Genomic DNA, 10,961 nt, shown 5'->3' on the forward strand with positions numbered 1-10,961 from the left:
CCCCCAAAACGGGTTTGGAACCCCCAAAACGGGTTCGGAGCCCCCCAAGACGGGTTTGGAACCCCCAAAATGGGTTCGGAGCCCCCCAAAATGGGTTCGGATCCCCCCAAAACGGGTTCGGATCTCCCCAAAACGGGTTCGGATCTCCCCAAAACGGGTTTGGAGCTCCCCAAAACGGGTTCGGATCCCCCCAAAACGGACTCGGATCCCCCCCAAAACGGGTTTGGAGCTCCCCAAAACGGGTTCGGATCCCCCCAAAACGGGCTCGGATCCCCCCTAAAACGGGTTTGGAGCCCCCAAAACGGGTTTGGAGCCCCCTAAACGGGTTCGGATCTCCCCAAAACGGGTTCAGATCTCCCAAAACGGGTTCGGATCCCCCCGAAACGGGTTTGGAACCCCCAAAACGGGTTCGGATCCCCCCAAAACGGGTTTGGATCCCCCCAAACGGGTTCGGATCTCCCCAAAACGGGTTCGGATCCCCCCAAAACGGGTTTGGATCACCCCAAACCGGCTCGGATCCCCCCAAAACGGGTTTGGAACCCCCAAAATGGGTTTGGATCCCCCCAAAACGGGTTCGGATCCCCCCCCAAAACGGGTTTGGAGCCCCCCAAACGGGTTCGGAGCCCCCCAAAACGGGTTTGGACCCCCCCCCCAAACGGGTTTGGAACCCCCAAAACGGGTTCGGATCCCCCCAAAACGGGTTCGGATCACCCCAAAACGGGTTTGGAACCCCCAAAACGGGTTCGGATCCCCACAAAACGGGTTCGGATCCCCCCCAAAAGAGGTTTGGAACCCCCAAAACGGGTTCGGATCCCCCCAAAACGGGTTTGGAACCCCCAAAACGGGCTCGGATCCCCCCAAACTGGTTCAGATCTCCCCAAAACGGGTTCGGATCCCCCCCAAAACGGGTTTGGAAACCCCAAAACGGGTTCGGAGCCCGCCAAGACAGGTCCTGATCCCCCAAACCGGGTCCGGATTCCCCTGAAACGGGCTCGGATCTCCCCAAAACGGGCTCGGATCCCCCGAAAACGAGTTCGGATCCCCTCGAAATGGGTTCAGAACCCCCAAAACGAGCTCGGATCACCCCGAAACGGGCTCGGAATCCCCCAAAACAGGTCCGGATCCCCCCAAAACGGGTTTGGAACCTCCAAAACGGGTCTGGATCCCCCCAAAATGGGCCCGGATCCCACCAAAACGGGTCCAGATCCCCCAAAACGGGTCCGGATTCCCCTGAAACGGGCTCGGATTCCCCCAAAATGGGCTCAGATCCCCTGAAAATGGGCTCGGATCCCCTAAAACGGGTTCGGAACCCCCCAAACGGACTCGGATCTCCCCAAAACGAACTTGGAGGCCCCAAAATGGGCTCGAAACCCCCAAAACGGGTCCGGATCCCCCCAAAATGGGCTCAGAACCCCCCAGTATGGGTTCGGATCCCCCCAAAACGGGTTCGGATCCTCCCAAAACGAGTCCCGATCCCCCCCCAAACGGGCTCGGATCCCCCCAGATGGGTTTGGATCCCCCCAAACCGGGCTCAGAACCCCCCAAAACGGGTTCGGATTCCCCCAAAACTGGTCCGGATTCCCCTGAAACGGGCTCGCATCCCCCAAAATGGCCTTGGATCCCCCAAAACGGGTTTGGATCCCCCCAAAATGGATTCGGATTCCCCCAAAACAGGCTCGGATCCCCCCCAAACGGGTCTAGATCCCCCCAAAATGGGTACAGATCCCCCCAAAATGGTCTCGGATCCCCCCAAAACGGGTTCAGATCCCCCCAAAACGGGCTCAGAACCCCCAAAAAGGGCTCAGAACCCCCAAAACGGGTTCAGATCCCTTCCCAAAGGGAAGCCTTGGAGAGGGGCTTTGGCTGCGGGATGGGATGAGGGGCAAACGGCTTCCAAGTGGGAATGGGAAGAGCCACAAGGGCCCTCGCTTCCCAAAGCATGGAATTCCGTGGAGCGCCGGCTGCAGGGAAGTGGGGCTGGAATGGGATGGGAAAGGGGGGGGGGAGGCACTAAATCCATAGGGAAGAGGAGGGCTCATCGCCGGAGGAGGGGACAATCCTGCTCTCCCCACCCCCAGCGCCCCGATCCCATGGGAATGTCGGGATCCCGACTCCCACCCTTGGGAATGCTCCTCCTGGCTTTCCTATGGGGTGAGTGGCGCTTCCAGGAGCATCCCGATGGGGAGGAGGAGGAAGGGGGGAGCAAGGGGGGGCCATGGGAAAGCCTTGGGAACATCGGGATCGGGAATGGCTTTGTTTGAGTTGGGGCAAAGTCCTCGGCTTCCCGGTGCGAACGGGAGCGCTCCATGGGTCGGGAATGGGAAGAGGGGGATGGAAACGGGAGCATTGCATGGATTGGGAATGGAAAGAGGGGGATGGAAATGGGAGTATTCCGTGGATTGGGAATGGGGAAATGGAAACGGGAGCATTGCATGGATCGGGAATGGGAAGAGGGGGATGGAAATGGGAGTATTCCATGGATTGGGAATAGGGAAATAGAAATGGGAGCATTCCATGGATTGGGAATGGGAATAGGGGGATGGAAATGGGAGTATTCCATGGATTGGGAATAGGGAAATAGAAATGGGAGCATTCCATGGATTGGGAATGGGAATAGGGGGATGGAAATGGGAGTATTCCGTGGATTGGGAATGGGGAAATGGAAACGGGAGCATTGCATGGATTGGGAATGGGAAGAGGGGGATGGAAATGGGAGTATTCCGTGGATTGGGAATGGGGAAATGGAAACGGGAGCATTGCATGGATTGGGAATGGGAAGAGGGGGATGGAAATGGGAGTATTCCATGGATTGGGAATAGGGAAATAGAAATGGGAGCATTCCATGGATTGGGAATGGGAATAGGGGGATGGAAATGGGAGTATTCCATGGATTGGGAATAGGGAAATAGAAATGGGAGCATTCCATGGATTGGGAATGGGAATAGGGGGATGGAAATGGGAGTATTCCGTGGATTGGGAATGGGGAAATGGAAACGGGAGCATTGCATGGATTGGGAATGGGAATAGGGGAATGGAAATGGGAGTATTCTGTGGATTGGGAATGGGGAAATGGAAACGGGAGCATTGCATGGATTGGGAATGGGAAGAGGGGGATGGAAATGGGAGTATTCCGTGGATTGGGAATAGGGAAATGGAAATGGGAGCATTCCATGGATTGGGAATGGGGAGGGAAATGGGAACAGGAGCATTCCAAAGATTGGGAATGGGAATAGGGGAATGGAAACAAGAGCATTCCATAGATTGGGAATGGGAATAGGGGAATGCAAATGGGAGCATTCCATGGATTGGAATGGGAAGGGAAATGCAAATAGGAGCATTCCACAGACTGGGAATGGGAAAATGCAAACAGGAGCATTGCATGGATTGGGAATGGGAAAATCCAATCATTGCTGCATAGATTGGGAATAGAGAAATGGAAACGGGAGCATTCCATGGATTGGGAATGGGAAAATGCCATCAGGATTGCATGCATTGGGAACAGGGAAATGTAAATGGGAACATTCCATAGATTGGGAATAAGGAAATGGAAACTGGAGCATGGCATGGATTGGGAATGGGAAAACGCAATCATCGTTGCATAGATTGGGAATAGAGAAATGGAAACGGGAGCATTCCATGGATTGGGAATGGGAAAATGCAATCAGGCTTGCATGGATAGGGAATAGGGAAATGTAAATGGGAACATTCCATAGATTGGGAACATTCCATAGATTGGGAACAGGAAAATGCCATCAGGAGCATTGCATGGATCGGGAATGGGAATAAGGAAATGGAAACTGGAGCATGGCATGGATTGGGAATGGGAAAATGCAATCATCGTTGCATAGATTGGGAATAGAGAAATGGAAACGGGAGCATTCCATAGATTGGGAATTAGGAAATGCCATCAGGCTTGCATGGATAGGGAATAGGGAAATGTAAATGGGAACATTCCATAGATTGGGAATAAGGAAATGGAACCTGAAGCATGGCATGGATTGGGAATGGGAAAACGCAATCATCGTTGCATAGATTGGGAATAGAGAAATGGAAATGGGAACATTCCATGGATTGGGAATAAGGAAATGCAAACAGGAACATTCCATGGATCAGGAATGGGAAAATGCAAACAGGCTTGCATGGATTGGGAGCAGGGAAATGTAAATGGGAACATTCCATAGATTGGGAATGGGAAAATGCCATCAGGAGCATTGCATAGATCGGGAATGGGAATAAGGAAATGGAAACTGGAGCATGGCATGGATTGGGAATGGGAAAACGCAATCATCGTTGCATAGATTGGGAATAGAGAAATGGAAACGGGAGCATTCCATAGATTGGGAATTAGGAAATGCCATCAGGCTTGCATGGATAGGGAATAGGGAAATGTAAATGGGAACATTCCATCGATTGGGAATGGGAAAATGCCATCAGGCTTGCATGGATTGGGAGCAGGGAAATGGAAACGGGAGCATTCCATGGATTGGGAACGGGAAAATGCCATCAGGAGCATTGCATAGATCGGGAATGGGAATAAGGAAATGGAAACTGGAGCATGGCATGGATTGGGAATGGGAAAATGCAATCATCGTTGCATAGATTGGGAATAGAGAAATGGAAACGGGAGCATTCCATAGATTGGGAATTAGGAAATGCCATCAGGCTTGCATGGATAGGGAATAGGGAAATGTAAATGGGAACATTCCATAGATTGGGAATGGGAAAATGCCATCAGGCTTGCATGGATTGGGAGCAGGGAAATGTAAATGGGAACATTCCATAGATTGGGAATAGGGAAATGGAAACTGGAGCATGGCATGGATTGGGAATGGGAAAATGCAATCATCGTTGCATAGATTGGGAATAGAGAAATGGAAATGGGAACATTCCATGGATTGGGAATCAGGAAATGCCACCAGGCTTGCATGGATTGGGAATAGGGAAAAGCAAGCAGGAGCATTGCACGGATCGGGAATGGGAAGGGACCGAGCACCCCGAGCCCCTTTCCCTTTGGGAGCGGGGATGCGCAGGGCATTCCCCTTCCCTTCGCCCCACACGGATCCCTTCCCGCTCCCTCTTCCAGCTCCGGCTGCTCCCCAACGGGCGCCCGTGCGCTTGGCTCAGGGTCCCCACGGCTGCGCCGGCCGGGTCGAGGTCTTCCACGAGGGCCAATGGGGGACGGTGTGCGGCGAGCGCTGGGATCTCCGGGCCGCGGCCGTGGTGTGCCGGGAGCTGGGATGCGGCCCCGCGAGCGCCGCCTCCGGAGCCGGCCGCTTCGGGATGCGATCGGGACCAGTGCGGTTGGAAGGGGTCAACTGCAGCGGGATGGAGGCGGCGCTGGCATCCTGCGGGAGCGAGGGCTGGGGGAAGAGCGGATGCGGCGAGGATGCCGCGGTGGTGTGCGCAGGTAACGGCATGGAAGGATGCGGCCGACCTCATCCGGGACCAGCGGCAGAGCAGGATGCTGGGGCATCATCGCATCCTGGTCCCCTGCATTGTTAATCCCCTGCATCATCATCGCATCCCGGTCCCCTGCATCATTGATCCCCTGCATCATCATCGCATCCTGGTCCCCTGCATTGTTAATCCCCTGCATCATCATCGCATCCCGGTCCCCTGCATCATCATCGCATCCTGGTCCCCTGCATCATCATTGCATCCCGGTCCCCTGCATCGTTAATCCCCTGCATCATCATCGCATCCCGGGCCCCAGCCCGGTCCCCTGCATCATTGATCCCCTGCATCATCATTGATCCCCTGCATCATCATCGCATCCCGGTCCCCTGCATCATCATCGCATCCCAGTCCCCAGCATCATCATTGCATCTGGTCCCCTGCATCGTTAATCCCCTGCATCATCATCACATCCTGGTCCCCTGCATCATCATTGCATCCCGGTCCCCTGCATCGTTAATCCCCTGCATCATCATCGCATCCCGGTCCCCAGCATCATCATTGCATCCCAGTCCCCTGCATCATTGATCCCCTGCATCATCACATCCCGGTCCCCTGCATCGTTAATCCCCTGCATCATCATTGCATCTGGTCCCCTGCATCGTTAATCCCCTGCATCATCATCGCATCCCGGTCCCCTGCATCATCATTGCATCCCAGTCCCCTGCATCATCATTGCATCCCAGTCCCCTGCATCATTGATCCCCTGCATCATGATCCCCTGCATCATCACATCCTGGTCCCCTGCATCATTGATCCCCTGCATCATCACATCCTGGTCCCCTGCATCATTGATCCCCTGCATCATCACATCCCGGTCCCCTGCATCATCATCGCATCCTGGTCCCCTGCATCGTTAATCCCCTGCATCATCATCATCACATCCCGGTCCCCTGCATCATCATTGCATCCCAGTTCCCTGCATCATTGATCCCCTGCATCATTACATCCCAGCCCCCTGCATCCCCGTCCCCATCATCACCACATCCTGGTCCCCTGCATCATTGATCCCCTCCATCACCCCATCCCGGTCCCCTCCATCACCCCATCCCAGTCCCATCCATCACCCCATCCCGGTCCCATCCGTCACCCCATCCCGGTCCCCTCCATCACCCCATCCCGCTCCCCTTCATCACCCCATCCCGGTCCCATCCATCACCCCATCCCGGTCCCATCCATCACCCCATCCCGGTCCCATCCCGGTCCCCTCCATCACCCCATCCCGGTCCCCTCCATCACCCCATCCCGCTCCCCTCCATCACCCCATCCCGGTCCCATCCATCACCCCATCCCGGTCCCATCCATCACCCCATCCCGCTCCCCTCCATCACCCCATCCCGGTCCCATCCATCGCCCCATCCATTCTCCTGTCTCCCCACATCCCATTCCCAACGTGTCTGCCCAAGGGTCAACAACAGCAGTGGTCCTGCAGAAGCGAGGGGCGCTCACGGTGCCCCTCTTGTGTCCTCCCCTATAGACACCTCCAACCACCCCATTCCCACCCGCACCAGCCCCATAGAGCTCCGCCTGGTCAACGGCTCCGACCGCTGCTCGGGGAGGCTGGAAGTGCGGCAGGATTCCCAATGGGAAACCGTTTGTGATGGAACCTGGAGCATCCCCGAGGCCACCGTGGTGTGCCGGGAGCTGGGCTGTGGGGCCGTGGCCTCAGCCTATGGGGGAGCTCACTTCGGCCAAGGCTCCGGTCCCATCTGGCTCCACCGCATCCAATGCAACGGGAGCGAAGCCGCCCTGGCCCAGTGCTTGGCCCAACCCTGGGGTACCAACGACTGCCACCACGGACGCGATGCTGGGGTCATCTGTGCAGGTAACACCTTCCTCATGGAGCAGGATTGGGCCATGGAGGGTGCTGTGCTCCGGGGTGGTCACCTCTGTGTGCGTCTCCAGCCTGCCCTTGGCTCTTGAGCTCATGGATCCAGGAAAAAGGGGGTTGGAACTGGATGGGCTTGAGGGCCCCGTCCAACCCAACCCATTCCATGGGTCTATGATCTTGAAGGCCCCTTCCAACCCAACCAATTCCATGGGTCTATGAGCTTGAAGGCCCCTTCCAACCCAACCCAACCCAGCCCAACCCAACCCATGAGTCTATGAGCTTGAAGACCCCTTCAACCCAACCCGTTCCTTCCAACCCAACCCATTCCATGAGTCTGTGATCGTGAAGGCCCCTTCCAACCCAACCCATCCCTTCCAACCCAACCCAACCCATGAGTCTATGAGCTTGAAGGCCCCTTCCAACCCAACCCAACCCAGCCCAACCCAACGCATGAGTCTATGAGCTTGAAGACCCCTTCCAACACAACCCATCTCTTCCAACCCAACCCAACCCCGTTGCAGACCCCTTCCAACCCAACCCATTCCAACCCAACCCATTCCATGAGTCTGTGATCATGAAGGCCCCTTCCAACCCAACCCATCCCATCCCTTCCAACCCAACCCATCCCTTCCAACCCAACCCAACCCATGAGTCTATGAGCTTGAAGGCTTGCAGACCCCTTCCAACCCAACCCATCCCTTTCAACCCAACCCAACCCATGAGTCTATGAGCTTGCAGACCCCTTCCAACCCAACCCATCTCTTCCAACCCAACCCAACCCAACCCATGAGTCTATGAGCTTGCAGACCCCTTCCAACCCAACCCATCCCTTCCAACCCAACCCAACCCATGAGTCTATGAGCTTGCAGACCCCTTCCAACCCAACCCATCTCTTCCAACCCAACCCAACCCACGAGTCTATGATCTTGCAGACCCCTTCCAACCCAAAGTATCCCATGCGGACCAGGATGATTCTCCCCTTGCTCCTTCCACAGACGCCGACTCTTCCAAGCAGCAACCTCTGCGTTTGGTGAACGGCTCCAACCCATGCGTGGGCCGAGTCGAGGTCTTCCACGACAAGAAGTGGGGCACGGTGTGCGACGACGCCTGGGACCTGCGCGACGCCGCCGTGGTCTGCCGGCAGCTGGGCTGCGGCGTGGCCGTGGCCGCCCCGGGCTCGGCTCACTTCGGCCCCGGCGCTGATCGCATCTGGCTCGACGACGTCCACTGCGCTGGCACCGAGGCCGCGCTGAGCCAATGCGAGCTCCACGCCTGGGGGGAGCACAACTGCAGGCACAGCGAGGACGCCGCCGTGGTCTGCTCAGGTAGCAGAGGGCTGGAGCTCTGCTGGGGGGCAGGCTCTGTCCTCTCTGCCCCGGCACCAAAGGCGCCTCCACCCAACCACTTGGCTATGGGGAGGAGCAGGCGTCACCCATCCCGTGGCTCGATGAGCTTGAAGGCCCCTTCCAACCCAACCCATCCCATGGCTCGATGAGCTTGAAGGCCCCTTCCAACCCAACCTATCGCATGGGTCTATGAGCTTGAAGACACCTTCCAACCCAACCTATCCCATGGGTCTATGAGCTTGAAGGCCCCTTCCAACCCAACCTATCGCATGAGTCTATGAGCTTGAAGGCCCCTTCCAACCCAACCTATCGCATGGGTCTATGAGCTTGAAGGCCCCTTCCAACCCAACCCATTCCATGAGTCTATGATCTTGAAGGCCCCTTCCAACCCAACCCATCCCATGGGTCTATGAGCTTGAAGGCCCTTTCCAACCCAACCCATTCCATGACTCTATGATCTGGAAGACCCCTTCCAACCCAACCTATTCCATGTGTCTACGGTTTTTAAAGTCCCTTCCAACCCAACCCATCCCTTCCAACCCAACCCATTCCATGAATGTATGATCCTCAAGACCCCTTCCAACCCAACCCAGCCCTTCCAACCCAACCCAACCCAACCCATCCCTTCCAACCCAACCCATTCCATGAATGTATGATCTTGAAGACCCCTTCCAACCCAACCCATCCCTTCCAACCCAACCCAACCCATCCCTTCCAACCCAACCCATTCCATGAATGTATGATCTTGAAGACCCCTTCCAACCCAACCCATCCCTTCCAACCCAACCCATTCCATGAATGTATGATCTTGAAGACCCCTTCCAACCCAACCCATCCCTTCCAACCCAACCCAACCCATCCCTTCCAACCCAACGCATCCCATGGGTCTCTGACAGCTCAGGATCTCCCACGGAGGCCCCATCTTCCCCCCTGTGCTCCTCTTGCAGGCCCCAACCCCTTGCAGCTGCGGGTGCAGGACGGCGCCGGGCCCTGCGCGGGGCGGCTGGAGGTGCTCTACAACGGGACCTGGCTCGGGGTGTGCGGCACCGGCTGGAGCCTGCTGGAGGCCGCCGTGGCCTGCAGGCAGCTGGGCTGCGGGGCGGCGCAGGCAGCACCCATGGGTGGCCCTCTGGACCGGGAACACCACCGGGTGCTGCTGGAGGGGCTGAGCTGCCGCGGCACCGAGATGCTGCTCCCCGAGTGCCTGCAGAGGCACGCGGGACCGGGCCCGTGCCCAATGGGCTCGGTGGCCTCCGTGGTGTGCGCCGAGCAGGAAGGTGAGAGCTGGGGTCCTCCGTTGTCCCCCTGTGTCTACATCAGAGCCAAGGCTTTGGGGAGGGGAAGGCTTGGAGGTGGGCAGCAAAGGCAGTGGGGTGGGAGCGTCAGGGTGAAGGCATCTCCATGGGCTTGGAGATCTGAGCATCCCACCTATGGGTGCGTGAACCCAATGCGGGGGGGGGGTGTCCATGCAGCATCAAGCCCAGCACCCAAGGGGGGATGATGCTGCACGAGCCCATGGGCAGGAGGAAGGGTTGGAGCATCCCTCTGAGCCCCACTTGTCCTGCAGGAGGGGTCGATCCCTGCCCGGTGCTGGCCGGACTCCTTGGCATGGGGATGCTGCTCTGCGGGACCCTCTTGATCCTCTACCTCTGGGCGAGGTGTGGGCGATGGGGTGGACGCTTCAGGGGTAAGAGCAGGACTGGGGCTCATAGGGGCACGGCTGCGTGGGCTTTGCACCCTCCGGGCATCATCCTGCTCCTTCCTGCTGCAGACAAACCCCTCCTAAAGAGGATGCAGGACACCGGGACGGCATCCGAGGCGTAGGAAGGCAAGGCTCCATCAAGACCCCCGGGGGACCCCATCCGGTGGAGCCAGCAGAGCAGGGGCTGCCACGCTCAGCAGAGGGGATGGATCCCTCTGCCCCATAGCCCCGTAGCCCCATAGCTCACTGCTTGGAGTCCCTGTGGGTCCCAGTTCCTCTGGGCAGCGCCAAGTCCCCCGGTCTCCAAAGTCTTCCCACGTTTACCCCCACCTGTCCTTTGGGAAGGCTCCAGAATCCTAATCCCATCTGCACAGCCTCCTCATTCCCATCCCTATAACCAATATAATCCCTATTTGCATCCCTATAACCACTATAATCCTTATTCCCATCCCTATAACCACTATAATCCCTATTTCCATCCCTATAACCGATATAATCCCTATTCCCATCCTTATAACATCTATAACCCTCCTTCCCATCCCTATAACCACTATAATCCTTATTCCCATCCCTATAACCACTATAATCCCTATTTCCATCCCTATAACCGATATAATCCCTATTCCCA

General features: G+C 56.8%; 1 protein-coding gene across 1 annotated transcript; it reads left to right on the plus strand.

Annotated features, from left to right (window-relative positions):
- The first annotated feature begins 1,049 nt into the window (after positions 1–1,049).
- LOC134172683 (scavenger receptor cysteine-rich domain-containing group B protein-like) lies at positions 1,050–10,961 on the plus strand. The gene is made up of 7 exons (XM_062636012.1): positions 1,050–1,716; positions 5,084–5,407; positions 6,932–7,279; positions 8,281–8,610; positions 9,579–9,908; positions 10,199–10,318; positions 10,403–10,961. The coding sequence occupies exons 1-7, from the start codon at positions 1,050–1,052 to the stop codon at positions 10,453–10,455; spliced, it is 2,172 nt and encodes a 723-aa protein (XP_062491996.1). The 3' UTR covers positions 10,456–10,961.

This window comes from Pezoporus occidentalis, unplaced genomic scaffold (assembly GCF_034315485.1).
Source record: "Pezoporus occidentalis ecotype Australia unplaced genomic scaffold, CSIRO_AGI_Poc_V1 ctg463, whole genome shotgun sequence".
Classification (NCBI taxonomy): Eukaryota; Metazoa; Chordata; class Aves; order Psittaciformes; family Psittacidae; genus Pezoporus; species Pezoporus occidentalis.

Excerpts from the sequence above, each read along its gene's own strand:
- LOC134172683 (XM_062636012.1), top strand. The coding sequence starts at position 1,050 with ATGGGTTCAGAACCCCCAAAACGAGCTCGGATCACCCCGAAACGGGCT. Across the intron at positions 1,717-5,083 it reads TCTAGATCCCCCCAAAATGG|CTCCGGCTGCTCCCCAACGG; the intron begins GTACAGATCCCC and ends TCCCTCTTCCAG. Across the intron at positions 8,611-9,578 it reads CGCCGCCGTGGTCTGCTCAG|GCCCCAACCCCTTGCAGCTG; the intron begins GTAGCAGAGGGC and ends CTCCTCTTGCAG.